This window comes from Penicillium rubens, assembly GCF_028828025.1.
Source record: "Penicillium rubens strain IBT 27055 chromosome Unknown utg000003l_segment0_segment0, whole genome shotgun sequence".
In the NCBI taxonomy this organism is placed as follows: Eukaryota; Fungi; Ascomycota; class Eurotiomycetes; order Eurotiales; family Aspergillaceae; genus Penicillium; species Penicillium rubens.
Window position 1 is genome coordinate 8829340 of NW_026890601.1, and position 26994 is coordinate 8856333.

Sequence of the window (26994 nt, forward strand, 5' to 3'; positions counted from 1 at the left end):
TGGCCCGTTCGGATCGAGTGAGGGTGAGGTAAATGCCGAAGACGCTTTCGTCCAAAATAAGACGAGAGACAAACGAATCAAGTCCCATCGAAGCAGATGATTGACATCTCAGCACAGCGCATTTGATCGAGATAAGACAAGACGGAAGTCCAGATAGACAACTCGAACTTGCATTTGAAGTGCACATGGTTAAAGTCCACTCCACTCCAACATGCCGTGAGCGAAGGGTCTGCAGAAGTGCCATCGCCGCGGTAGGAATGGCTTCATCTTCAGCTTCTGGATGTTGAGCGATACACTGTGGCCTGGGCCTTCGAGTTAATACCACTCATACCTCTCCGATGACCACGAGCACCACCAACCGAATCCCGTCTCGCAACGCTCCTGGGAGTCCCAGGCGTGGGCATCGGAATTCTTGGAAGATGAGGCAACGTGTTATATTCCTCCTCATCACCAGGACCAGCGTCAGGGCCATCCCCCTTCGTGATCTCCGAAAGGGTGTAGCTTCGCTGCTGCGGACGCGCGCCCGTATGCGGGACCATCGACTCTGTTAGCCTTGGCGAGGAGGTTGTGGGCGTATTTAATGTCCCACTCGTCACGCGTGTGTTTGGGAATTCCCGTGCTTGCGTGCGCCGTAGGCTTGGGCTGCGGCGAGGGGATAGAGGGGAGGGACCCTGTCTTATATGTGCGAGGTTGGTGAGGTGTGTGGTGGAGGCGGGGTCGAGGTGGAGGTGGAGGTTCATGGGGATGGAGGTGGTGGCTGTCTGGGGGATGGTGGAGGTTGTTGGTGCTGCGTGAGGGTGAGGGTGGGGATGACGTGTTTTGGGAGAGGAGTGACTTTGGCTTTGGTTTTGGTTTTGGCTTTGGGGGGATACTTGGCGGGAATGGGTTTCTTCCCCCTCGGCTGGATGGTCCAGAGATTTTGTAGGGTCGTCTGCAGGAGGCTGTTCTGCAGGGAGAGACTGTTCTGCAGTTGCTGCTGGTACGGGATTGGATTGAGAGACCCGTACTGTCCTGGGTAGGTGCCCTGGAAGTGATCCTCGGGGGTGCCGGTCTCGGCTGGGATTTGGATCTGAGACAAGTATCTATTAGTCTCGGCTCACTTTATATGAACTGATAAATACATTGGCCACTTGACTGGTCAACATACCTGACGACTGAACTTCCTTCCCGGCATGGCGATGTACTCATCGAACATGCTCCCGAGTTCTGCAAAGTTGAACCCGCGCACCGGGTCCACGGGCTCAAACCGTTGTCCGACTTCTTGTTGGAAATTGACACCCCGGCGCGGCAAAGGTTGGTACTCGGGCAGTTTCAGCAGCAAGGATGGGTAACTGCCAATCATCGCGTCGATGACGGGGTCGACATCGATCGACAGGGAAATCTTGCTATTTGTCGAGGGCTTTTGAACTAACATGACAAAGGTAAACTCGCGCGGCAGACCGGACCGCTGGACATTGTTCTCTTCCATGGACCAGACGATTTTACCAGCTTGGACATCGAATTCGCGGCCAGCTGGGTGCTTCAAAGTACGCGCAGAGCCCTGGATACGCATCATCTCGTAGCGTTTGTACCGGCCATTGAGGCTCCCCGAGGGAATTACGCTTGCGCTAACGGGCATCTCCGAGATTCCGAGGGACCCAGCCAGACTGAATGTCCACTCCATGGTCTCTGGAGAAACACTGCCATAGATCAGATGCGGCGCATGCATAAGGAAGCGTGGATTACCGGGTGGATACCCATGAGGGTATAACTTTGAACTTGAAAGATCACGGTTTCCATGAACTGATACACTAATAGTGGCGGACTTGATGCGGTGCGTGGTAGTGTGTGGCGAATGAAAGGTGAATGCAATGGCGAGGAAATCCACGTGCTTGGCGTCCTCATCTGAGACAGCGTCGTTGGAGTAATATCCATGCTGAAGGCGTTGGACATGTCCGGTGATATAAGCATCGCCGGGCAGTCGGCGCTCATAGATGAGAGCACGGTTGAGAGTTAGGCGTGGATCCGCCTTATTTGGATCTGGTGGTTCCTTTTCTTTGACTGGTGGTACACTGCAAATTGGAGTTAACGAGCGTGAGTCCGAGACACGCCCATTTTGAACAGAAGTAAACGACATCGTGGCGTTCGCAAAGCGATAAGACCGCAGTTTGGTTCTCGCTCTCCATCTGGCTCTTGAGGCTCCTTATAGACGCGGACGCGGGTAATTTGACTTGGCCTGTGTGGCATATTGTCCTATATAATATTATATATGACTACTTAGACATGGGTCAGCATTTTCTTTGACGTTTTTTATCACCTGGGGTTCTAGGTCACAGGAATGGCGGAGGTTATCAGGTGAGCATAGGCTTGATCATGATCACTGTGACGCAACCCCTGGCATCTGGAACTTAAATATGATATTGTCATTTTCAAGGATGTGCAATTCAATAGAGACAGACGCATTGCCATATTAATTATATACGGAAGTAGGAGAAGAAGAGGAAGGATTGTTGCATGTGGAGGATATAGAGACGGGCGGATAAACCATTTATCCGGCTAGAAACTCATCGCCGAGGTGCAATCTCCAATGTTCATCTTCAACCTCAGGCGACCGTGACCTAGAACTTTTTGGTTCTAGCTCATTGGATTTCTGGTAGAGCTGATATACATTTTGTCTTCTCTTATATGTATGCCCTATTCACCCAAGTGGCCCCGAATTCTGACATTCCAGCTAACAATCCCTAGATTGTGTTTGTACTATATAGCATTCTGTCGTTTTATTTGCATTTCCTGCGCTATCGGCTTGTTCGTTTGTTTTATTCTTGTTTGGGGTTTCTGATTTTGCAGGTTTACTAGCAATTGTGCGACGCGACAGCTTCTGTTCTTCCCCCTAGCTGATCACTTGCACCGAATCACCATTGCATAACCCGAAACCACCGGGTATGCACAGTTGAAGCTCTTGGCTGAAAGCTTGTGACTATTCGTGTCGCTGGTCAATTTCGAGTTTCTACCTACGCCTGCCGTTGTCACCTTTGTGCTGGTGTCACCATGATTGGCTCATGTGCTGCGCAGTTATCCCTTCGGGCGAGGCAGCAGGGATCCCAAGTTCTGTTCAAGAACGCACGTCTTTCTGCTCGGTCAGATTTGTTCAAGACTGAAGCTCTTCGGGGGCGTAGATTCCGGTGTCTATCTACATCAGTCCAGTCGACATTAAACCGAGTACCAAATGGGTATGGTCGTTTGCCACTTCTTCATTTATTCAATTCTAACTGTTCACTAGAGGATTAAAACCTCGTTGTCTGCAGACGAACGTAATCCCGCCATCATTCTTCACCCAGCAAAGATGGTCCGGGTCAAAATCGCCAGAAAACAAAACCCCTGAACAGTAGGTCTACAGCCTTCAAACCGAGATACCCAATACCCAAACGGGACATAGGCCAAGCAAAGCAACTAACCCAGCGTAGACCCAAGGAATCCAAGAAAACCCCTGTTCTATCGCGGATTCCTCTACCAACCTCCCATGAGAATATCTACACTGTGCCCAACATTCTCACATTCTCCCGGCTAATCGCCGCCCCAGTGGTCGGGTATCTACTTGTCCACAACTACCACACAGCGGCTCTATCCCTGTTTGCCTACGCAGGCATCACCGATCTTGTCGATGGCTACATCGCCCGGCGGTATAACCTCCAAACGGTGGTTGGAACCATCATCGATCCCATGGCCGATAAGCTATTGATGACCATTGGTGTTGCGTGTCTCGCCGTGAATGGCTCCCTTCCTGGTAAGTCTCCTCGTATTGAGCACTTGATGGTATTTGGATATGGGCATGGACATGGATTGACGCATTGAATAGTCTGGCTCGCTGTGATCATCCTCGGTCGCGACGTTGGTCTGGCTATCTCGGCTATCTACTATCGTTGGATTTCTTTGCCTGAGCCTAAGACTATGGCCCGGTACTGGGACTTCTCACTGCCCTCGGCGGAAGTCAAGCCTACTGAGATCTCAAAGATCAATACTGCCCTGCAGCTGGTATTGGTGGGTAGCGCGATTGCGCTGCCTGTGGTCCCTGAGGCGTTTGTCAGTGCTTGGCATTTGAGCGAGGCTATGACTGGATTCCAGTAAGTTTGATATCTTTTTCCGTTTTATACCCAATTTTGTTTTGTTTTTTTGTCTTCTTGTTTTATGTGGCATACTGTTCCTCAGATTGCCCGACCTAAGGCACATCGAGGTTGGTGTCAGTACATACGACCATAGGGTGTGGAAAACAGGGCTTCCCGTCCGCTCAGCCGTACTTAAGCCACACGCCGGTGAGTTAGTAGTTGGGTGGGTGACCACCAGCGAATCCTCACTGTTGTATGTTTTTGTTTTTGTTTTTATTATTGTCTTCTTTTCTACTCCGCTTTTTTTTATGGCATTGTCTCATTGTGTCTTGTTGCTAACTGATTCCAGGTACCTCGTTGCCGGCACCACACTGTGGTCTGGACTTAGCTATGTCTTCTCGAACAACGCCGTGAAGATCCTTTCAAAGGAAGAGATCCAGAAGCGAGTTGCTCAAGCAGCTGCTAAGCGCAAGTAGCGATCAAAAATAGCACATAGGTAGAGTTAGCAGTTTTACTGTATAGTATTCAAAGTTCGATTTTTGCCGCACAAGTCAGACCGTCTTTTTCTAACAAGGATTGCGTCTTGAACATGCATATAGATTTCGACGGGTTTCTATGGATTGAGATATGAACCACATGGGTGCCTAAAAGTAGGTGTAGCGTGCATATCTGCATGTGATATATCTGACATGGCAACGTGGGGGTACATAGTTTGATATAATAGTTTAGCAGGGAGCCCTGGTTACCTATGTTAGATGTGAAGGTGCTAGGGTTAAGTTTTCCTATTTTCCTATTTTTTTTAAAAAAGACAATTGATTGTATAAGCTACTACGGAGTACTCCGTACTATATAAATACTATATATTTATATGTGGAGAAGAAAACGAACCCGATGGAACCGATGGAACCATCTGCCGAGCTCTCGGCAGTGTGAATTAGGAATTAGGTGTCTAGGTGTCCCGATGTTTTTGCGAACCTAGGTCGCTTAGATCGAAAAAGTCAGATTACCAAGATCTCTTAGAGTCGGGGTACGCTTTGGGCCGAGTGGATCAATGCGACTTTGGGAAAGTCGCCGAACTATTCTAGTACATACTCCGTGAGTTAGGAAGGCGGGCCGGTAGCGTACGCCACACCGATTTGATATTTCTTTGTTGTATATCCTAGTATTAGGGGACTTTACAGGGGTCTATAGGGGTTTGACCTTGTTAAAAAGCATTCATAAGCAAGATTGTTAATCCATTCTACAAGGGTATAATGGTATGAAAGAAAAAAGCCGAAAAAAAAAAAAAAAAAAGAAATCGTCGGAATATAAAAGCCGGCCCCACGTGCTTGCATAAGCCTCCAAGAGGTGATAAGGCGATAGGAATGGATATTCCGTTTGATGACAAGCCGAACAGCCAATCAACAGCCAGCAAGTCACCTGAAACTCGGGGCTAAGCCTAACTCCGTGAAGGCTTGAAAATTTGAAAATTCTTTTTCGCCTGAACCGACCCGATCTAACCTGTTTCGGCCTGATTCAACATGATTCAACCTGACTCATGTACTCTCCATGACTCCACTATAGCTCTTGAAGTCGAGACTCTGCTTCACTATCTCGCTTATGATTCGACGTTCATTTTAGTTGTTCCAAGGGTCCAGAAATTTCCTTTTTAGCGACTGACAAATGCACCCGGGGTTAAGTGAATATTCTGACATCCTCCCAATATAAACGCCGTTCAGTCCTCTTTGCTCTTCTCCTTAAATCTTTCTTTTATAATTCCCTTCTTTCTTTATAATTCCTGTTTACACTCTCCACTCCTTTTTTTCCTTCTAATTCTATTCATATCACCTCCTTTAATTAGCCTGGCTATAACATAATACATATTTATCTGCCATTGAATGTTACCGGAGAGTAGAACCTACCCGAGCCCCGACATGGAGGGCCATTCCGAACAGTCGCATACCGTCTCGGATTCCCAGGCCCATGCCCAGTCCTCCAGGCAACAACCCAGCTCAACTGGCGAGACCTACCACCATGATGCAAGCTCCGGACCCACTACAGAACAAATCGACCAAACCACCGAAGCTCCCATTGATGCAACTTTAACCGACAGCTCAACCGCCAGCTCGTCTGTAAGCGACGAAGATGGCCGCTGGGGAGAGCAGAAGGCCGGAAAAGCCGTGTCCCGCAGCGGTGCTATGGAGGACATGGAAGAGATGCGCCGCGAACTCACCCGTCTCAGCCTGAGTCGCACCCGCTCTGCCACTAAGAGTATTCGTCGCCGAAAGTCGCAGGCCAGCCGCCGCGATGAAGAAAAGGCTCAGGACGAAGAAGAGACCGAGGACGAGGCTGCCGACAGCTTCGATCTAGGTGAGTTCCTAACCGGTGGTCATCTGGAGCGTCGCACGACCGCTGGCGAACCCGCCAAGAAGGTCGGCGTTGTCTTCAAGAACCTTACCGTGCAAGGCGTGGAGACTGGCGCATCCTTCGTGCGCACCCTCCCCCAGGCTGTGGTCGGTACTTTCGGCCCGGATTTGTACAATATCGTCTGCCGGTTCGTGCCGCAGCTGCGCTTCGGCAAGCACCCTCCTGTTCGCGATCTGATCCATGATTTCAACGGCGCCGTGCGCGAAGGTGAGATGATGCTGGTGCTGGGCCGTCCCGGTGCTGGTTGTAGCACCTTCCTCAAGGCGATTGCAAACGACCGTGGTGCTTTCGCTGGTGTCAATGGCGAGGTCAGTTATGGTGGTCTCTCCGCCGAAGACCAGAACAAGCACTTCCGTGGAGAAGTCAACTATAACCCGGAAGACGATCAGCACTTCCCCTCCCTCACTGTCTGGCAAACCCTCAAGTTCTCCCTCATCAACAAGACCCGCAAGCATGACCGGGAAAGCATCCCCATTATCATCGATGCCCTGCTGAAGATGTTCGGTATCACTCACACCAGGAATACCCTCGTTGGCAACGAGTACGTCCGTGGTGTTTCTGGAGGTGAGCGCAAGCGTGTGAGTATCGCAGAGACCCTGGCCACCAAGTCCTCAGTGGTCTGCTGGGATAACTCGACTCGCGGCTTGGATGCCAGCACCGCACTGGACTACGCCAAGTCCCTCCGCATCATGACCGATGTCAGCAAGCGTACTACCTTCGTCACACTGTACCAAGCTGGAGAAAGCATCTACGAGCTCATGGACAAGGTGATGGTCATTGATGAGGGCCGTATGCTCTACCAAGGTCCAGCCAATGAAGCACGACAATACTTCGTCGACCTGGGCTTTTACTGTCCCCCGCAATCCACTACAGCCGACTTCCTTACTTCGCTCTGCGATCCCAATGCCCGTGAATTCCAGCCTGGCCGTGAAGCCTCCACCCCGAAGACTGCCGAGGAACTTGAAAACGCATTCAAGAACAGCCTGGCCCATAAGCGTATCTTGGAGGATGTCTCCAGCTACGAGAAACGTCTCCAAGACACCCAGCAGGAGGATACCCGCCGCTTCCAGTCCACCGTCGCGCAGTCCAAGTCCAAGTCCGTCTCCAAGAAGTCGCCATACACCGTTTCGTTCGTGCGCCAGGTCATGGCTTGCGTGCAACGCGAGTTCTGGCTGCTCTGGGGTGACAGGACCTCTCTCTACACGAAGTATTTCATCGTTATCTCTAACGCCCTCATCGTCTCCTCCTTGTTCTACGGAGAATCTCTAGATACTAGCGGCGCTTTCTCGCGTGGCGGTGCTCTGTTCTTCTCGATTCTGTTCCTTGGCTGGATGCAACTGACCGAGCTGATGCCTGCTGTCACTGGGCGCGGCATCGTCGCTCGCCACAAGGATTACGCTTTCTACCGCCCCTCGGCCGTCTCCATCGCCCGTGTCATTGTCGACTTCCCCGCTATCTTGGCCATGGTTATTCCATTCACGATTGTCGTCTATTTCATGAGTGGTCTCGATGTCACGGCTTCCAAGTTCTTCATCTACTTCCTGTTCGTGTACACGACCACCTTCTGCATCACCTCGCTCTACCGCATGTTCGCTGCGCTGTCGCCGACTATCGATGACGCGGTGCGTTTCAGTGGTATTGCGCTGAACCTGCTTATTTTGTTTGTCGGTTATGTCATTCCCAAGCAGAATCTTATCAGTGACTCTATCTGGTTCGGGTGGCTGTTCTATGTCAACCCGATCGCGTACAGTTACGAAGCCGTCTTGACGAACGAGTTCTCAGATCGTGTCATGAAATGCAATCCATCCCAGCTTGTCCCACAGGGTCCCGGTGTGGACCCCAGGTACCAGGGCTGTGCTTTGACTGGATCGACATTAGGCGAATCATCTATTACCGGATCTCAGTACTTGACTGCCAACTTCCAGTTCACGCGCAGCCATCTCTGGCGTAACTTTGGTGTTGTCATTGCCTTCACTGTGTTGTACCTCCTCGTTACTGTCATCGCTGCTGAGGTTCTGTCGTTCGTTGGTGGCGGAGGCGGTGCTCTGGTCTTCAAGAAGTCTAAGCGCACTAAGAAGGTCGCTGCCCCGGCCACCAACGATGAAGAGAAGGTCGCCAATTCAAATGACAACGCCGCCCTTGCCCGTGGCCAGGCCTCTTCTGATAATGGTGCCTCTTTCAACCGTCTGTCCTCAAGTGAGCGCTGCTTCACCTGGCAGAACGTCGAATACACTGTCCCATACGGCAACGGAACACGCAAGCTGCTCAACGGTGTCAACGGCTACGCCAAGCCCGGTGTCATGATCGCCTTAATGGGAGCCTCTGGTGCTGGAAAGACGACTCTGCTCAATACTTTGGCCCAGCGCCAGAAGATGGGTGTCGTGACTGGTGATATGCTCGTCGATGGCCACAAGCTGGGTCCTGACTTCCAGCGTGGCACAGGTTTCTGTGAGCAAATGGATCTGCACGACAATACCGCTACTATCCGCGAAGCCTTTGAATTCTCAGCCATCCTCCGCCAGCCGCGCGATGTCTCGCGCCAGGAGAAACTCGACTACGTGGACCGCATCATCGACCTTCTCGAACTCGAGGATATCCAAGACGCCATCATCGGCTGTCTCACCGTCGAGCAGAAGAAGCGCGTCACCATTGGCGTCGAACTTGCAGCCAAGCCCAGTCTGCTTCTGTTCCTGGACGAGCCCACCTCCGGTCTCGACAGTCAAGCCGCATTCTCCATCGTCCGCTTCCTCAGGAAACTCTCGCAAGCCGGCCAGGCCATTGTCTGCACAATCCACCAGCCTTCCTCCATGATCATCCAGCAGTTCGACATGATCCTCGCTCTCAACCCTGGCGGCAACACCTTCTACTTCGGACCCGTCGGCAAGGACGGTTCCGCCGTGATCAAGTACTTCGGCGACCGTGGCGTCGTCTGCCCTCCATCCAAGAACGTCGCCGAGTTCATCCTCGAAACAGCCGCCAAACCAAACCACCGCAACGGCAAGCTCCTGGACTGGAACGAAGAATGGCGCAACTCTGACCAAAACCGCGAAATGCTCGCCGAAATCGAGAACATCCGCACCGAGCGCAGCAAAGTCCCCATCGAGGAAACCGGCTCCGCCCAATACGAATTCGCCGCCTCAACCTTAACCCAAACCACCCAGCTAACGAAACGCCTCTTCACAAACTACTGGCGCGACCCATCCTACTACTACGGCAAACTCTTCGTCTCAGTCATCATCGGCATCTTCAACGGCTTCACCTTCTACAAACTCGGCAACGACGTAGCCTCAATGCAAAACCGCATGTTCTCTGTCTTCCTAATCATTCTCATCCCACCCATCGTCCTGAACTCCATCGTGCCGAAGTTCTACATCAACCGCGCCCTCTGGGAAGCACGCGAATACCCATCCCGCATCTACGGCTGGGTCGCCTTCTGCACCGCCAACGTCGTCTGCGAAATCCCAGCAGCTATCATCTCAGGCCTGATCTACTGGCTGCTATGGTACTACCCCGTCGGATTCCCCACAGACTCCTCGAACGCAGGCTACGTCTTCCTCATGTCGATGCTGTTCTTCTTTTTCCAGGCTTCGTGGGGCCAGTGGATCTGCGCTTTCGCGCCTTCCTTCACCGTCATCTCCAACGTCCTCCCCTTCTTCTTCGTCATGGTCAACCTGTTCAACGGTATCATCCGTCCCTACGCCGATTACCCCGTCTTCTGGAAATACTGGATGTACTACGTCAACCCCGTTACCTGGTGGCTGCGTGGTGTTCTCTCGGCTGTTCTGCCCGATGTCCAGATTGAATGCGCCCCGCTCGAAGCTACTCATTTCAACCCCCCGCCTGGTCAGACTTGTGATGCTTATGCTGGTGGCTTTGTCGAGACGGCTAAGGTCGGTTACCTCGTTAACCCCCAGGCTACCGCGGACTGCCAGTACTGTCCCTACACGGATGGCGTGCAGTATATGGCGAACTTGAATGTTCATCTTGAGGATAAGTGGCGCTGCTTTGGGATTTTCCTTGCCTTTGTTATTATTAACTGGGCTTTGGTTTATTTCTTTATCTACACAGTTCGTGTGAGAGGCTGGAGCTTTGGTATTGGTTCGCTGTTTGGTGTGGCTGGACTGATGGTTGATCGTGTGAAGGGGTTGTTCAAGGGGAAGAAGAGTGATGAAGCCTAAAGGCTTCAAAAGTTTGGTGTTTGTTATTTTCTTTTTTTCTTTCCTTTTTCTTTTTTTTTGATATCAACATGCATTTACATAGGGCGTGGTTTTGGATATATCGGGGCAAGACAAGCTTAGAAGCACACATATTACATAGTTAGACATCATATTGCATTTTGGACATTATCTGTTTTCTTTTCCTTTTTTGGTTTTTGTCCCTCTTGTCTGTTTTCATTTCAATGTCATAGCATAAAGCCTAGGCAATGCATACAGTGCTTTGGACCGACTCCCTTGCCATTCATTCGTTTCCCATTGAATCAACCGAGTAACCCAGCAACTCCTCTCCAAGAGCCACATGACAATGTCAAGTCTCAAGGACCAAGGGCGAATCAAACCCCAAAGAAGAAAGGCTTCCGGTGCTCCGACAACGGGGCAGCGGGCACTCTCATCGGAACAGGAACGGTATCGTTAAAGACTCCAACCGGGAGAGGAGCGGAAGTGACAGCTCCATGCGTTTCAGGACCCTTACCTTTCTCCCCAGTCTTCTTCTCATTGATGATAGGCACGATCACACCGCATTCCCAGTTGCGGCAGTTCATCTTGAGCGATTTCGTCTTGGGATCCTTGACGATACGGCCCCTGGTTCACGTTAGCTTCATCATTACAGCAACAGGAGTAGAAGTGTGATTATGTATGCACGCACCATGCACTCTCCGACAAATTCGCACTCCCCACATAAGCCCACCCGTGGCACTCCTTGTTATCGGGCATCTCGATCGGGGTAGAAGGATGGACGAAGGCAAGCTTTATACCAGAAGGAATGTGTATTAGTAAAAATAAGTCATTGTAACCAGCACGCCACAGCGGAAATACTCACCTTGTTATGCATCAAGACTCCACGCTCACTGACACAGTCTCTAAGCGTGTCACGCGGGAAATTGGCACCCGACCACCAGGCTGGATTGAAACATATCGTGCCAATGGCGTCTTTAGCGTTGGGGTGCACGGCTCGTGCGGTCTCGTCTGATGGGAAGTAAATGCGGAAGTGGTCGAGACATTCTTGGTTATACGCTAGCACTTCTGCGGGGGGTTCCCTTCTCCGGTTTGCGGTCCGAAGCTCGTAATCGAGTAGAGCGTTGTCACCTGGGGGGGTTGGAGTTGGTTAGGTTAGTCGGTTTTGATTTTAGGATGGTGGCATACCTTTGCAAGCGAGGTAGATGGAGCGCAGGAATGGAGTGTTGATACTTCCCAGTGATGAGGCCTGCGTGTTGTTAGTGTACCCAGTGTTGTATTAGGTGTGGAGGCGTAGTAAGTGAAGGTACTTACGACGTAGTCAACGTTAACGGGTGCGTTTGTCTCTAGGCCGAGAGATTTGATAGCACGACCCAAGCCGCTGAATCCAGTGCGTTGCCATTTACCGTCCGTGTTTGATCCTCCACTGATATTGTTAGCTGGTGGCTCCTGTTTTGCTAGGGAAATCGGCCAGGGGGTACATACACTGTATGAACAAATGCATAGCGCTTCGTCTCGGTAAAGTCAAAGTTATCTAGCTTCTTGATGATGTTGCGGTGAAGTTCGGATGCTTGGAGGAAATAGACTAGTTCTTCGTAGAACGGGGTCTTTCCAGCTTCAGGAACTTCAAGTCTGGGGAGGTCAATAAGAAATACAGTCTGTACACAGTTAGAAAACTCAAGGACATCCGGTAGGCGTAGTCACGTACGTTTTCCATAAGTCTATCCTCTCCCCAGTCGGTGGGAGTGAGATTGGCGGAGGGGACTGCGATGCGAAGATATCCCGGGTGAAACATCAGAAGCAGCTTAGAATGCATGCAGAAAACTTGAGGCTCCATGGGTGGGAAACACAGGCGGAAATTGCGCATGTTGCTAACGTCCTGGCGATATTGCTTTTGCTGTAACCCATGTCAAGTTAGTCCATGTCACTCAAGGTCATAGTGCGTTGCTAACCGTCTCTTCGTCGTTCGCTTGCATGATGAATAAGATTCGTGTCGATGAGCTGTTGAACTTGGAATAAAGCCACGACATGTCCCACAGAAACGAGCTAAATACGCCCAACTCCAAGTCATCTCGCTGGATGACTTCTTCGATTGTGATTTCGTTTCCACTGCGAGGAAAACCGGTGACGTGTGTCTTCTTGACAGCTCCAAGAGGCCATTGTGCCACTGAGCGGGAGGTCGGTTGGATGTTAACATTCGGGGCATTTGATGCAAGCTGGCGACAGACCTCGGTGCGAGACCGTACTTGAGCCATGCTCGCTTGAGGAGCAGATTGGAATGGGTTTCGTGGAGTGATCGAGTGACGGGAGGGCAAAGCCTGGGTCCTGGGGACCTTTCCGCGAGCCGGGGGACTAGAGGAGATGTCCTCGGCCTTGCGCTTGGCGAGACGTGCAAGGCGCTCCTCCTCCATCTGCTTCCGGTTCATGCCCAAAAGTGAGCCCGCCGACGATGCAGAGACCTCATGCGGGGCAGCTGCATGTTTGCCAGGCCGTGGATTCTCAGAGAGGTTGGTCTCGTCATTAGTAGGCTCCATCGACATAGCAAGAGCACGTTGCAGCTGCTCGTGCTCATGTTCGTCTTCAGGCTCCGAACTAACCACAGACTTTGACTTGGGGAATATCTCCTCAATATCTGAGTCATCGCCCGAGTCATTGGTTAGGTCCACAAAATTATCCTGGGACGCCTGAGATGAAGGATGCCTGTTCTGCTGGCGATGCATATCTTGGCGAGAGGCTTCAATGGCAGCGGTTAAATCAGGATCCACTAGTGGCTCCATCATGTAGAACCCCACAAAGACCGAAATGCGGGTTCTTTTGGGAAAAGAGGTAGATGGAGACAAAGGGATATGAGAAGATGTAGATGGCAGATAATAAATGGGATGTTTGACGTGTGTCCGGGTGGAGTATACGGCCAAGGAAGATTTATGTGAGAATGCGAGAACCTATGCGCGGACTGTCATTAAAAAGACCCTCAAGGACCAGCTGCCAGATATTCAGATATCTTGGAGTGTTATTATTGTCCCGGATCTCAAACTGACTCTCTTCACCTTCTACCTCCAGGTGTCGATACGAAACCCCTGTTTGTCAATACCGGTCACGTGAGTGGCCATGCCGTAATATCAAAAGATCTGATGTCTACTTGTTTGGCGTCGTGCTTTTGATCTTATTTCTACACACTCTACAGCATCTACTTCCCGGCTCATATCTTATACCGCGGGTGGAATCATCATGCCTTGTAGTTCTAATCCCCTAGTGTTAACGAGATGGACAAAGAATCGACCTATACCACACATGGCCTCTCAATTACTTCACGGGAAAAGACAAGATTTAGTATTCAATACCCTATCGGCTTCTCCTTAAAGACCGATGTACGATAGTCACACCATGAGCTATTCCCATTCACATGAAAACACTAAAATAGACCTAATCCCGAACACGTACAGGCAAATTGAAGAGGAAAGCAGGTGTAGAGTCCGTAATATCAACCCCAAGACCTGGGAAATGCTGGAGCGCCGAGACGATGACTCGTCGGACCCGCAAAAACGCGAAGATCTCAGCATGATCGTTTCCTGTCACGGAAATTTCCCTCGCGCTCATTCAACCTCTCGCGCTGTTTCATCCCATCTCGCTTATCCACACCTCATCCATCCCAATGAAGAAGATCAAAAAGGCCGTTCGTCGCATCAAAGCGCGTGCTTCGGCCACGCACAAGCGCATCCGAGGACAGTTCTCGGCCATTCGCGAGCGTATCCGAGGAAGGCTTTCAGCCAAACGCAAGTCTAACAAAGCGAGGACTTCGGAGGACGCAGCTTCGGATGTCCCCCATGATGTGGATGGAGCTTCGGAGGCCCCAGCACCGGAGGTCCTGACTGAGTCTGACAGGGCCATTGAGGTAGCTGCGGGGTTCGCAGTTCCGACTGTTCCACACGACTCCGATCAAGTCATTGAGACAGTGCCAACATTGAAGAGGATTCCACACGCATAGTAAGTTGACATAACCTCACGGGCGCGATGCCACCAACAAGTCCATTTTATCTGACAAGGTGCCAGCTCCGATACCCCACTCCACTATGTTAGCCTTGGTGTTGATTATGAGATGAGGGAAAGGCTCTTGTTGCAGTTTGGCACAGAGTGGGAATCGTACGAGAACAGATTTCTCTTCGACATGCAAAGATTCCCCCCGGCTGTGCTGGAAGACCCACAGAGTCCATGCCCACTTGCTTGGCTGCCGCTGAAGATTCGCGCCAAAATTTGGAAGTACGCCTTCGAAGATGGCAAGGACGCCGTATTCCTCATGAAGAATGGGATGGTTCCCAAAATTCCGACTGCCATGCGATTTGTCTCGCTCAACTGGATGTCAGAGGCGTGGTTTGCATACGTGAATGCGCTTAGCAACAGAACTTTGGTGCTGATGGACTTCCCTCGTGAAGCCTACGTTCAAAAGCCATGCCCAGTCATCGAAGCTCTGAGGACAGTCCGACTTCGAGAGGTCAAATTGACGCTGGGTGACAACGACCCCATGGTGGCCAATAAGCGCACACGGCAATTCGCCAATTTCATTGCGAAGCAGAGAAACCGTGGAGTTCTCACCGTCCGCACGTTGGTCATCGAATTGAGAAAGAACTGGGCATCTAGCCACTTCAACGAGCTGGATCTCGCCAACCTGTTGACAAGCGGCGCCTTCACTCAAATTGAGCGAATTCGCATTCATGGAATGATCACAAGTAAGCGACTCGACCGCCTTCTGGAGCGAGCCCGACATGTTGCGCAAGTTACGGTGGAGATAGGGCTATGGTGATTAGCGAGCCCGACAGGTTGCGCAAGTTTCGATGGAGATAGGGCTATGGTGATTTCATAGGCACTGCAAAACCATCTCGACAATAGCAAAGAATGAATCTTTATCAACGGTTGATTTGCCAAGTCCAAGGCCGACAAGGAGTAGCCTCTTTTCACTGGGTGTTTTCATTGCAATAGCTGTAGCAATCTGACGGGCAAGTAATTGGCCTGTCGTGTCTTGTCCAGGAGAATATCCACCTAGCAAGGTGGTGGTGGTTAGATCTTTGAGGGGCAATAGAGCATCCTCGCCCTCAGCGAGGGTGTGCATGCCCTCAGTGCCTGGGTTCTGGTTCTCCATCGGTACATGCAACTACATACCATTAGTTCTGTTCATTAAAGCCGAATTCAAGACATACCCAGTGCGCTAATCGTCCTGCTTGTGAAATTGTAACCATGATTTTGTCGCTAAAGCTCATTATCACCACATCTGTTTGTACACCATTGACTAACCCCGCAATCTGCTTAGTGGTAGCAGGAAACGGCAGGTTGAGGGAATCTTGCAAAGAACTTGTATCAAAAGACTCAGTCATGGTGATATGTATCTTTATCCGAATACTGAAGAGAAACAGGAAACAGAAGAATAGTTATAGGCTAGGTTAAGTCTATCGGAGGTCGAATGTCCTTTCGTAGGCGCTAGTTTCACCGCCTCGGGCCAAGCCAGCAGTACCCGACCGCCTTTATTTTTTTTTTTTGATGAAGAGACAGTTGGATCGCAGAGCTTGCATACTTGGTCAATTCTATTTTTCTCTCAGCCAGAGTGGCTGCAGTATTCCAAGATGCCGCCCAAATTTACACCACGTCTAAGAAAACAAAAGCACCGGCAAAACCCAGACGGCGAATCGGCGGATACCAATGTCGCACAGCTCCAGCCCGTCTCCAAGGATGAGAAAGAAGCGCGGCGACAGAAGCTGAAGGGGGAGCTACAAGAGCAGCATCTTAAGATGTCCGCGAAGAAGCAGAAACGCTTGGACAAGTATATTGTATGTGGATAGGCTGCAATATAAATGTACGGCTCTAACTTTCGTGCAGGAAAACAAACTCAAGAAGGAAGAAAATATCGAATTGTTGAAGAAGCTAGCCCAATCATCTGTCGACACTTCGTCTTTACAGAGTTCCAGGGATCTTTCCAAGCGCAAGAGACAGGATGATGACGTATCTGCACCAACAATCTCCGCGCCGAAACACAATGCTCCCGCAGACATCTCAGGATATGAGTCCGACGATTCGGACATCCACCTTAAAGTCTCCGATCCTGCAACAGACCCGAATGAACAAAAGTTACGAGAAGAGGCAGCTGCTGGAAGTGGACTTAAACGACCATTAGAGCTAGGAGCTGATGGATTTCCTGTTCTAAAGAAGCGAAAGCGCGCACCAAAGAAGAAACCCGTACCTGCGCCGGTAAAAGCTGATGTCGCATGGGAAGGCTTTGACTCGGATGAGGAAGATGAAGATGAAGATGAAGAAGACATGGACGAGGAGTCCGGAAGTGACATCGAAGACGGATCTGAAGAGGAAGATACTTCGTCTGAGGGCACTTCTGGGGATGAGGATGAGGACGAGGATGAGGACGAGGATGACTCAGATGACTCAGATGATTCAGAGGATGATGATGACATGGACGAAGATACTCCAACGCTCAAGACTCGCCAATCGGCCTTCAAATCTTGGGCGGTGCAACAAATCAACGAAGCCGCAGGGTTCAGACCTACCGAGGGAGCCGTAACCCAGGAAGAGCAGGTTTTCGACCCATCTAAGTTGCCAGCGACCTACAATACCGTCCAAGAAGAACCTCTCCCTCGGGAACTCCAGGTAACTCATGGCGATCCCAATCGCAAGGCCTACAGTGTTGCGGTTGATCGCACGGAGGAAATTCAAACTGCCCGTCTTGGACTCCCCGTCGTTGGCGAAGAACAAAAGATCATGGAGGCAATCCACAACAACTCAGTTGTCGTCATTTGGGGTGCTACTGGTAGTGGAAAGACGACCCAGCTTCCCCAGTTCCTCTTCGAATCTGGCTTCGGCTCCCCGGGCAGCCCTAATCCGGGACTAATTGGTGTCACCCAGCCCCGTCGAGTCGCGGCCGTGAGTATGGCGAACCGCGTTTCCCAGGAGTTAGGTCAACATGCCGAAAAGGTGTCTTATCAAATCCGATTCGAGTCTACAGCATCGAAGAAGACGGCCATCAAATTCATGACTGATGGTATTCTTCTACGAGAGATTGCAGATGACTTTGCCCTTCGCAAATACTCTATCATTCTTATTGACGAGGCTCACGAACGCAGCGTCAACACTGATATCCTGATTGGGATGGTCAGCCGTATTGTGGGCCTGCGCAAGTCTTTGAGCAAGGAGGACCCGTCTGTCAAGCCTTTGAAGGTTGTCATCATGTCGGCCACTCTCCGTATCTCAGATTTCACCGAGAACCCAAGTCTCTTCCGTGATGGTGCACCACCATTGGTCCAAGCCGAGGGTCGCCAGTATCCTGTTGCAGTTCATTTCTCCCGCCGCACGCAGCGCGATTACGTTGAAGATGCATTCCGCAAGGTTTCGCGCGGACATCGTAAACTTCCTGCCGGTGGAATGCTTGTGTTCTTGACTGGTCAGAACGAAATCCGGCAGCTTTCTAAGCGACTGAAGCAGGCCTTCAAACCTACTCAGCGGGAAGATACGACGCAGGCAAAGGTACAGCTCTCGGCTAATGAGGCACCTTTGGAAGCAGAGGACCTTGAGCTAGGCGGCACCGAGATGGACAACGCAGGGCATGATGATTACGACAGTGACATGGAGATTACCGGATTGGATGACGCAGAGGAAGACGAAGGGTTTGAGCTTGCTGAAGGCGAAGAGGCTATGGACTCATCAACCCGCGTTCACGTCTTGCCTCTATACTCCCAACTTCCCACGAAAGAACAGATGAAGGTGTTTGAGACACCCCCGGAGAACTCCCGAGTGATCATCCTCGCAACCAACGTCGCCGAGACATCTCTTACCATCCCCGGTATTAAGTATGTCTTTGACTGCGGTCGCGCCAAGGAGAAACAGTTCGATCTCTTCACTGGAGTGCAGAGCTTCCAGGTCGGCTGGATCAGCAAGGCAAGCGCAAACCAGCGAGCTGGTCGGGCTGGTCGAACAGGCCCTGGCCACTGTTACCGAATGTACTCATCAGCGGTCTACGAAAGCGAGTTCGCTGAATACACCGACCCAGAGATCCTCCGCACCCCCATCGAAGGCGTTGTCCTCCAGATGAAGAGCATGGGTCTACACAACGTGATCAACTTCCCATTCCCCACACCCCCGAGCCGCCAAGGTCTCGCGAAGGCAGAGAAACTCCTCAAGAACCTCGGCGCCCTCACAGCCGACGGCCAGGTAACGCCCATCGGCCGCCGTCTCTCCACATACCCCCTCTCCCCCCGGTTCAGCAAAATGCTCCACATCGGCCATCAACACGGCTGCATGCCCTACGTGATCGCCCTAGTCGCAGCCCTAGCAGTCGGCGACCTCTTCGTCCCAGAGAACCAGCTCGACCCCAACAACCCCCTACCCACCACATCCAAGAAGCAAGTCGACGACGACAGCGACAGCGACAGTGACAGCAACAAACGCAAGGTCTACACAAACGCAGACCGCCTCGCAGACGACGAGCGCGAACAACGCACAAAAGCATACGCGCGCGCCCAACGCCTCTTCAGCAAACACGACGACACCTCCGACGCCCTAAAATCCCTCTCCGCAATCTGCGCCTACGGCTACGCCTCCGACGGCGACGCCTTCAGCGAAAAAATGTTCCTCCGCGCCAAGGCCTTCAAAGAAGCAACCCAGCTCCGTCGGCAGCTAACCGACATCGTGCGCTCAAACAACCCAGGCCTCGTCCCCGCCTACGAAGCCCGTCTACCAGAGCCCTCACAGAAACAAATCAAGGCCCTCAAGCAGATCGTCACAGCTGGCTTCATCGATCATGTCGCTATCCGCGCTGATCTCGCCCCCGTCCCGCCGGAGAACCCGCGTGCCCCCCGTCGCGCCATAGACGTCCCCTACCTGACGCTCTTCCGCTCCCGGGACGGTAAAGGTCAGGATCTGCAGGAACGCGCTGTCTATGTGCATCCGTCTTCGCTGCTTGCTAAGCTCACGCCGAAGGAAATGCCGCAGTATGTCACTTACTCGCATCTGCAGCAGTCTTCTGCTTCGCTGGTCTCGGACCAGGTGCCTAAGATTAGGATGTTCCCGCTTGCTGCGCCCAGTGGGTTGCAGCTCTCGGCCATTGCGCATGATACGCCGCTTATCGAGTATGGAAAGCCGATTGGTAAGGCTGATGCTATTGAGGGTGTGCCACCGCGCAGAGCTTGCTGGGTTATTCCTGCTTTGGTGGGTGATGGCGGGAGTGTGGGGTGGCCAATGCCTGCTAAGAAGGTTGTGCAGAAGAAGGATCCGAAGCAGGGTTGGGTTATTGAAAAGTTTGTGGCATAGGTGTTGGTTTTGGTGTATTATAGATGAGGTTATGATATCCAATTGTTCATTTCTTGCATTCAAGATTGTACAGAATAACGTGGACAACAATAAAACCAAAGAAACTTGTTCATGCAACCCGAATTCCATGATAATCCCACATAACCCTAACACCAATCAACACCATTACTCGAGAAAACCTAAGCAGAACCAGCAGAAATAGAAAAGAAAAAAGGCCAAGACAGAATCTAATCACTCCTCTTCTCCCGATACTCCCGAGAACTCGAAATCTCCCCAGTCTCCCGATTCTCCCTCAAGCCAAAAGCCCTCCGCAACCTCTCCGTCTCCTCAATCTTCGCCTCAGCAAGCTCATGAACCTGATAAGACTTAAGATTGCGCCTATCCTTCCCAGTTCCAGCCCCACCCCCAGCCCCAGACACAGGCTTCTTAAATCCGGACTCGGCACGCTTCAAATCATCCTCCAGCTCCTCCAGCAACCGCTGCCGAAGAGCATCACACCGCTCATCAATCTCCTCATCACTAAGGACCTTCTCTCCCTCCGTTTCACCATCTTCTTCTTCCTTAACTCCACTCTTCCCCTTCTTCTTATCTGCCTCTTCTTCAATCCGCTCATTCTCCTCTTCCAGTCGCTCCCGCTCTTCCATCACTTTCACCTCGATCGCGCGCTTACGGTCGTGCTCCAGGATCTGCTTGTCCGGCATTCGCTGCTTGAATGGTCGGTCCATCGGGCCGCTGCCGTTTGCGCCGCTGATGGGTGGGTAGGGAGCGCCGTAGCCTGCGCTGCGGGGTTTGAGGAGCGCGGAGTTGCGTTGCACGTAGCCTGATGTGCCGCTGCCGCGCGGGGTTGTGAGGCCGACGTTGGAGGACATTTTGGTGGTGGTTGGTAGGTTTATGCGTTGGTTTCAGTGTGTAGCTTGGATGGGAGGTCCTTTGCTGAATTATTTCACGTTGTTGTGGTAGCGATTATTGTTGTAGGTTTGTAGGTGGTTTGGCGGGATGGAGAGAGCTCAGAGCTGGTCCGGATCCCGGTTACATGTAGGTTCCTTCGAGCTCGGATTGTGGTCTCAGTGACGACGGGTGGATTGGTTGACACCGCGGGTTTTTATCCGTTGACGCGCAAAGTGACAATGTTGATCGAGTGTCATAAAAGTGGAAGTGCAGACGGGTTTGCTCCGACTCTATCAAAATGCGCCGCCTTATCGGACATCACGGGACCCGGGTCACGTGTGATATAATCTATATCAGTCACGTGCTCACGAGCGATGGTTTAACCTGTCAGACCTTTTTAAACGTTTTTTTACATGTTCTCGAATGTTTGGGATAATTTAGTTAGCTAAGATCGAAACGGTTATTATGCACTACGATACTCTACATCAGAGTCTCCAGCTAGAGGCGCTGATTATGCTAGGTTGTATGAACGAGCTGGTACAAATCTACATCATTCCCAATGATACTAGAGCAAAGTTAAAAGTCAAGTCATAATGCATTGATAATACAGCCAGAGTAGCAAGAGAAAGAAAGAAAAACCACGAGAGGAAGTATCAACACAGCATGGCAACCCGGAAACAAGCAACACGATGTCCACGAGAGCCGGCAGCTAAAACAAACTCCCAAGCCAAGTAGCATCGTCCATGCTAACGGAGAAGCACAAAAGCAAGGACACCTTTGACAAGAACACCTTGATGCGAAAGGAAAGCCGTGGACCCCGCGATCAGGAATCTGACCCTGACTTGGAATACGTTGTCGGCCAGAGAATATCGGAAAGAAATGTGTTGATGAAAGAAATAAGTAGTAGGTGGTTCTGGATAGATCATGCGGATGCCATGGCACAAGCTGTGCAAAGTGGTTGATTGATTCTTTTCCTGGTATTTTCTGCTGGATCCCAATGTAAATGTGGAAGGCCCGGGACTCCATGCTATGGCATATGCGCTCGGAAATCATGAAGAGCGAAAGATCAAATCCGTTCCCCCTTTCCGAGCCGGTTGCCGATATTTTCCCCATCATAGCCCTTAACCCCGTGACAAAATAAAAATAAATGAAAGAAGTAGACAGAACAAAAACGCCGGAGCCATATCGATTCTCGGACCTGGATCTCATATCGAGGAGCATTGACAGTGATTCACAAACACAATCGTAAGAATAAATGAACATGTCAAGAAAGAAACAAGAACAAATAAGTTAAGATAAGAAATAAGTCGGTGGTCCGAGATCGAGATCGAGATCAACACAAGAAAAGAAACAAAGAAATAAAAAGAAATAAAAACATTCCAGGCCCTCATTTTGCGCCGTCAAAGCCATGGTCAAATAGGGGAGAATCACATAGACGTTGGTAACATATATCCCGCCTGATTCCCTGTATGTATACGCCCCATATTAGATAGAGAACAAGAAGTCACTCGGCTCAGATCATATCAGGATTAGAAAGATTATGTTGGGCGAGCAAGATAAAGTGTGCAACGAATTAATGAGCACTAGCGACATCGACCGGGACGGTAACACCGGTGTTGCCTGTCTCGGGACTCGAAACCGAGGTCACTGTGCTCTTAGCGAGGCCCTTCGACTCGAGGGTGGTATCGACGGTGGTCTGCGCATCCGTCGGAGGAGGGGTGGGTGGTGCGTTACCCACGAAAGGAGCCCGGGGCTGTTCAGTGGGAATTGAACGCTTGACGGGTTGTGGAGAGGACTTGTGGGAGTGAGGGGGAGTGGTAGACGTGGTGTGAGACAGAGGGACGGTCGCAGGAGAATTGGGGTCAAAAATGAGCTTCTCGATAGCAACAATCTGCTTGCCATAGCTGAACTTCTTCAGCTGGCTGAGAAGGGGCTTGATCTGCTCGATGAGGGCTTCACGCTCGGCATCTTTCAATTGGCCCAGCACTTTTTCTGTCGGAGGGTTAGTAGATCACACAACGAGTGACGGTATTGAACTTACGAATGACATAGTTGCCATACTGATCACGCATGAGACCAAGGAGAGGGCTCTCACCCCGGTCGTTCGTAGAGGTTAGAGTGCTGATGATGTGATTACGCTCATGTTCGGCACCAAACTCAATGCTCTTTTCGACGACGTTGCTAGCAAACTTGTGCTTGGAGTAAGCAAGGAGCTGTCCCATAACAATGTCGATCATGCGGGTCCGGTCCTTCTCGTCACCGTTCTCAATAACGTGCTGGATGACATAGTTTCCAAACTGGTCCGGGATCAGATTGGAGGTGCAAGCATGAAGCTCGGCCAGGATGGACTGGCGGTCGACCTCCTCACAGTGCTCAAGCATTCTCTGAATTACACGACAGCCATAAGGATGGGCAGCGAGTCTGTTGACCTGGCCGCGGAAGGCATTGATGATGAACTGCACGTATTGCGAAGGAACACGCTCAATGGCCTTCTGGATGACGTGGTTGCCATTCTGATCACGAACGCACTTAAGGACATGGTTCTCTAGTTCCTTGACCATCGCAGCTTGTTGGTCAGTGAGGATATGCTCCAGGGCCTTCTGGACCACTCGACATCCATACATCTGGGTCGACAGGGCCAAAACATGGCCGCGCATCTGATTGGCGAGTATCTTCTTCTGGGTCTGGTTGCCGTGCTCGAACAACTTCTGGACGACGTAGTTACCGAAAACATCGGTCATCAACTGAAGACAATTGGGTTGGATTTCACGGAACACCTGCTCCTTCTCATCGCTGTTCGCGGTCTCAAGCTTCTGTTGAATAAAGCGAGAGCCGTGCTGGTCACCACTGAACTCGACAACATGGTTGTAGATGTCCTTCAGCTCGTAGCGCTTGTTGCCCTTGCTGTTGGCCCTGAACTCCTCTAGGAGGGGGCTGCGGACAACCTGGGTAGGGTCGTGCTCGCGCTGGGTGCGGGGCACCAGAGCAGCCGCACCAAGGCCACTAAGATGGCCTACTGGGTAGAACCCGGACATAGCGTTCAAACGAGATGCCTGGTAAGCTTGGAAATCGTAAGAAGGAGGGTACTGCATCCGCGAGGCGTTTTGGGCAAGCTCTTGCTCCTGGAAATTTCGGAGCCTGCGCTCAAAGGCTGCCACCTGGCTTTCGTTCGCACCTGCGTTGCGGTACTGAGCGGCGGCCCCGTCTACACCGGTATATATCGGGCTATCTATGCGGGCATAATCCGAGGGTGAGATGGAGCCGGTGTTCGCTGCTCTGGATCGTGCCGCATAAGCAATCTGCATCTCCTGTGCAGCCTCTGCGGTGTATCCAAGTGCCTGGTAGGAATCTTCGTTGTTCTGATACTTCCCACGCTGGAAGGTGCCATCAAAGGATGCGTGAGGAACGAACGAGGGTCGTTGGGCCGCTTGCGACGCGTAGTTAGCGTCGTTGAGCTGCAGCTTGTTAAACCCGGCGGTAAGATCCATCGACCCACTGCTGTACCGGCCATCGATGCTGTGAGTGTCAGAGTAGAAGGAGGGATGAGCAGAGTGAGCGGGGCGTTGGGTGGTGTAAGAAGCGGAGTTGTGAGAGGCGTGCGATAGTGCGCTGCGACCCTGGGGCGGAGAGACATGCTCGCCGATTCCAGATCCCAATGACCCCATTCCCATTGAGGCGCCCATGCCATCTCCGCTTGCACCATCGAGAGGGTTCGCAAAGCCAGGCTTCACAGGGAAAGTCGTTCCCACAGGGCTACCACCCAGACCGGTAGCATTCATCTGGCGTCGACCAGCAAACCCGCCGAAGGAGATGCCGTCTCCGGATGGGGACACACCCTCCGACCCAGCGTTGAGGTAGGGTCGGTGGCTCGCGGCGCCAGTGTTGGCGCCGATGCCAGTGGTGCGGGGCAAGGCAAAGTACGAGCTATCACCGGTTTCGTTGATAGCAGGAGCACTGCGGTCATTCGCACGAGTCTGGGTGGGGGATGTTGCAAGACCTCTATTCTGGAAGGAGGGGTTGGTGTTGACGGTGCTCCATGGCAGGTTGGCACGTCCCGACCAGCCATCCGACTCCGATGTAGAGAGAAGGGAACCCGATCCAGACTTGCCTTCGAATGCAGTTTCGCTCAGGTGTTGCTCTACAAGCTGGGTAAGCATAGCTCAATTCGTGATCGGGAGACGATTCACTCACCATCTCCGAATCCTCCTAGGTTGGAGTCACCCCAGATGTTGTTTTTCCAGCTAGCTTTACTAGCACCGAAACCTTTACCGACACTGTTGCCTTGTGATCCGCGGTTGCGGTCGTTCATTCCGGATGAACTCATGTTGGACCGGTTTGATCGTGCCTAGAGTCCCTGTTATCATGCGCATCCCACTGATCGACATCCATGGTGCCACTCACGTTGTGTACGCTGGTTGCATTTGCGGCCATGGTAGAAGCCATCCCAGGAAATATCCGATCGGCAGAACAGTAATTCGATATGTACTCGAACGGCGACAATTATTTGTGGTTCGGAGTGTTGTCTCGTGGTAATAAATCACAGAGATGAGACGATCGGCCGATGCTGTGTCGACTAGTATTTGCAACCGGGCACCAGGCACCAGAGACGGCGTACACGAAGGAATATAAGACTGTGATAGAGAAGGGGCGCGTGTTAGCAGGGTTTGAACCATATTCGGGCAATGTTGCATCGAGATGTCGGGTTTGGAGACAGGTACAAGGGCAGCTAGGGTGTCCAGGTGTCTGAAAGGGAAGGCTCACCAAAAGAGGGGATAGAAGGGATCACAAGAAAGAGCGAAATGAAGAAAACGAACGTTGTCTTCTGTATTGCTCAGCGGCGAACCCAGGACATGTACAGATTATACAGGAGCAAGAGAGGAAGGGAGAGGGAAGGGAGGAAGAGCGACGAGCTCTGAATGAGGCGAGAAATGCTGAGGGTGGCAGGAAGGTCGATCAAGCCTGACAGCGATAGAAGATGCAAGGTGACAAAGAATTGGAACGATTATTATCACCCTTTCGTTTGCTGCAGCTGTGGGGTTGCAAGTTGCCGGAAGGTTCAGAATTGAGGAGGCGCCGCAACGTTACTCTGCTCCGTGCATGCTCCAGGAATCTCCCAGTGTGTCGATCGTCCTCATGTGCCTTGTGGAGAGGCGATCCCCGAGAATGGCAATCAGAACGTTGGGGGACCCTAGATTGATTGGCGTAGGCAAGGGATGGTCTTGGATATCTGAGGGGGGGAAGATTTTCGAGTAGCGAACTAAGAGAGGATAATGGAATGCGCTCGCGCAAGAAGGATGAGAATCCGGGATTCAGAGGATTGATGGAAGGGAATGTGGACGAGAGACAAGGCACGGCATTAATGTAGTCCAGCTGTCACACAGGCGCCAGCATGACAGCCCAAGGGTTTTTTTTTTCTGTGTGGCTGTTCTGATGGTGAGGCGGTGATGGAGGGAAAAAAGGAAAGGTCAAAAAGAAAATAAAAAGAGGAGACGATTGAAATAAAAGGAAGACAATTAGAAAAAAAAAAGAGTCACACGAAAAAAAAAGAGAAGAAGGGAAAAGAAAAAAAAAAAAAGAACAGAACAGAGAGTCAATTGGATAGATAACAAGATGGAGGATTGATTTCTCAGGCAGATCAGCCGCTGTATTGCCGCGTAATACCATAACCATATGAAGAGGTCGATCCTGAATGGGACAGAGTGGTACTTGGGTTTAGGTTAGAGTTTGGCTGTGTACCCAAGTATCTTTTTACCCATTTGTTTATGGCGCATGTATCTGACCGTCACCGCGATCTACCTCCCGGCGCTTCTTTCTTAGCCTGGCCCCATCTCTTTGTCTTGTTTTTACATCGGGATATTGTTATATCAGATATATCATACTAGGTATACATATAGGTAAGATATAATATATAATACATATCTTTCTAACTTCTATTACATATTGTATTGCAATTCTATCTCTTTATACATTCTCTATGCCTTATTAGAACAAGTCACATCTTCCATGGTCTAGCTTATCCCATTAACAAACAGTCCCTGGAAGAGTACCGAATGGGTCACGTAATAGAGGGGTGAACGAGCAAATCTGAAGTCACCATTGGGGAGATTTAGCACTTCGGTCAAAAGTTCCTATCCACTCCACTGGAG

At 51.2% G+C, this 26994-nt stretch overlaps 9 protein-coding genes across 9 annotated transcripts; 4 read left to right on the forward strand and 5 right to left on the reverse strand.

The window, feature by feature from the left end:
* Positions 1-269: 269 nt before the first annotated feature.
* Positions 270-2116, reverse strand: N7525_009605 (uncharacterized protein; the record flags this gene model as incomplete). The annotated part of the gene is made up of 2 exons (XM_002563663.2): positions 270-1082; positions 1148-2116. The coding sequence occupies 2 exons, from the start codon at positions 2114-2116 to the stop codon at positions 270-272; spliced, it is 1782 nt and encodes a 593-aa protein (XP_002563709.2).
* Positions 2117-3027: 911 nt separating this feature from the next.
* N7525_009606 (cardiolipin synthase) lies at positions 3028-4558 on the forward strand (the record flags this gene model as incomplete). Its single annotated transcript, XM_002563664.2, has 5 exons — positions 3028-3209; positions 3260-3364; positions 3444-3763; positions 3836-4100; positions 4432-4558. The coding sequence occupies 5 exons, from the start codon at positions 3028-3030 to the stop codon at positions 4556-4558; spliced, it is 999 nt and encodes a 332-aa protein (XP_002563710.2).
* A 1437-nt stretch (positions 4559-5995) lies between these two features.
* On the forward strand, positions 5996-10666 carry atrF (ABC drug exporter AtrF; the record flags this gene model as incomplete). The annotated part of the gene is made up of 1 exon (XM_002563665.2): positions 5996-10666. One exon carries the CDS (start codon positions 5996-5998, stop codon positions 10664-10666), a length of 4671 nt encoding a protein of 1556 aa, XP_002563711.1.
* Positions 10667-11037: 371 nt separating this feature from the next.
* On the reverse strand, positions 11038-13440 carry N7525_009608 (uncharacterized protein; the record flags this gene model as incomplete). The annotated part of the gene is made up of 8 exons (XM_002563666.2): positions 11038-11287; positions 11352-11452; positions 11526-11791; positions 11849-11909; positions 11975-12086; positions 12146-12318; positions 12369-12557; positions 12613-13440. The coding sequence occupies 8 exons, from the start codon at positions 13438-13440 to the stop codon at positions 11038-11040; spliced, it is 1980 nt and encodes a 659-aa protein (XP_002563712.2).
* Positions 13441-14312: 872 nt separating this feature from the next.
* N7525_009609 (uncharacterized protein) lies at positions 14313-15458 on the forward strand (the record flags this gene model as incomplete). The annotated part of the gene is made up of 2 exons (XM_002563667.2): positions 14313-14644; positions 14711-15458. 2 exons carry the CDS (start codon positions 14313-14315, stop codon positions 15456-15458), a joined length of 1080 nt encoding a protein of 359 aa, XP_002563713.2.
* Positions 15459-15512: 54 nt separating this feature from the next.
* On the reverse strand, positions 15513-16026 carry N7525_009610 (uncharacterized protein; the record flags this gene model as incomplete). Its single annotated transcript, XM_002563669.1, has 2 exons — positions 15513-15806; positions 15853-16026. 2 exons carry the CDS (start codon positions 16024-16026, stop codon positions 15513-15515), a joined length of 468 nt encoding a protein of 155 aa, XP_002563715.1.
* Positions 16027-16272: 246 nt separating this feature from the next.
* N7525_009611 (ATP-dependent RNA helicase ECM16) lies at positions 16273-19960 on the forward strand (the record flags this gene model as incomplete). Its single annotated transcript, XM_002563670.2, has 2 exons — positions 16273-16476; positions 16526-19960. 2 exons carry the CDS (start codon positions 16273-16275, stop codon positions 19958-19960), a joined length of 3639 nt encoding a protein of 1212 aa, XP_002563716.2.
* A 227-nt stretch (positions 19961-20187) lies between these two features.
* Positions 20188-20829, reverse strand: cwc21 (U2-type spliceosomal complex subunit CWC21; the record flags this gene model as incomplete). Its single annotated transcript, XM_002563671.2, has 1 exon — positions 20188-20829. The coding sequence occupies one exon, from the start codon at positions 20827-20829 to the stop codon at positions 20188-20190; it is 642 nt and encodes a 213-aa protein (XP_002563717.2).
* Positions 20830-22421: 1592 nt separating this feature from the next.
* On the reverse strand, positions 22422-25291 carry N7525_009613 (mRNA-binding protein PUF3; the record flags this gene model as incomplete). The annotated part of the gene is made up of 4 exons (XM_061214795.1): positions 22422-22840; positions 22890-24986; positions 25040-25193; positions 25250-25291. 4 exons carry the CDS (start codon positions 25289-25291, stop codon positions 22422-22424), a joined length of 2712 nt encoding a protein of 903 aa, XP_061069226.1.
* Between the last annotated feature and the right edge of the window lie 1703 nt (positions 25292-26994).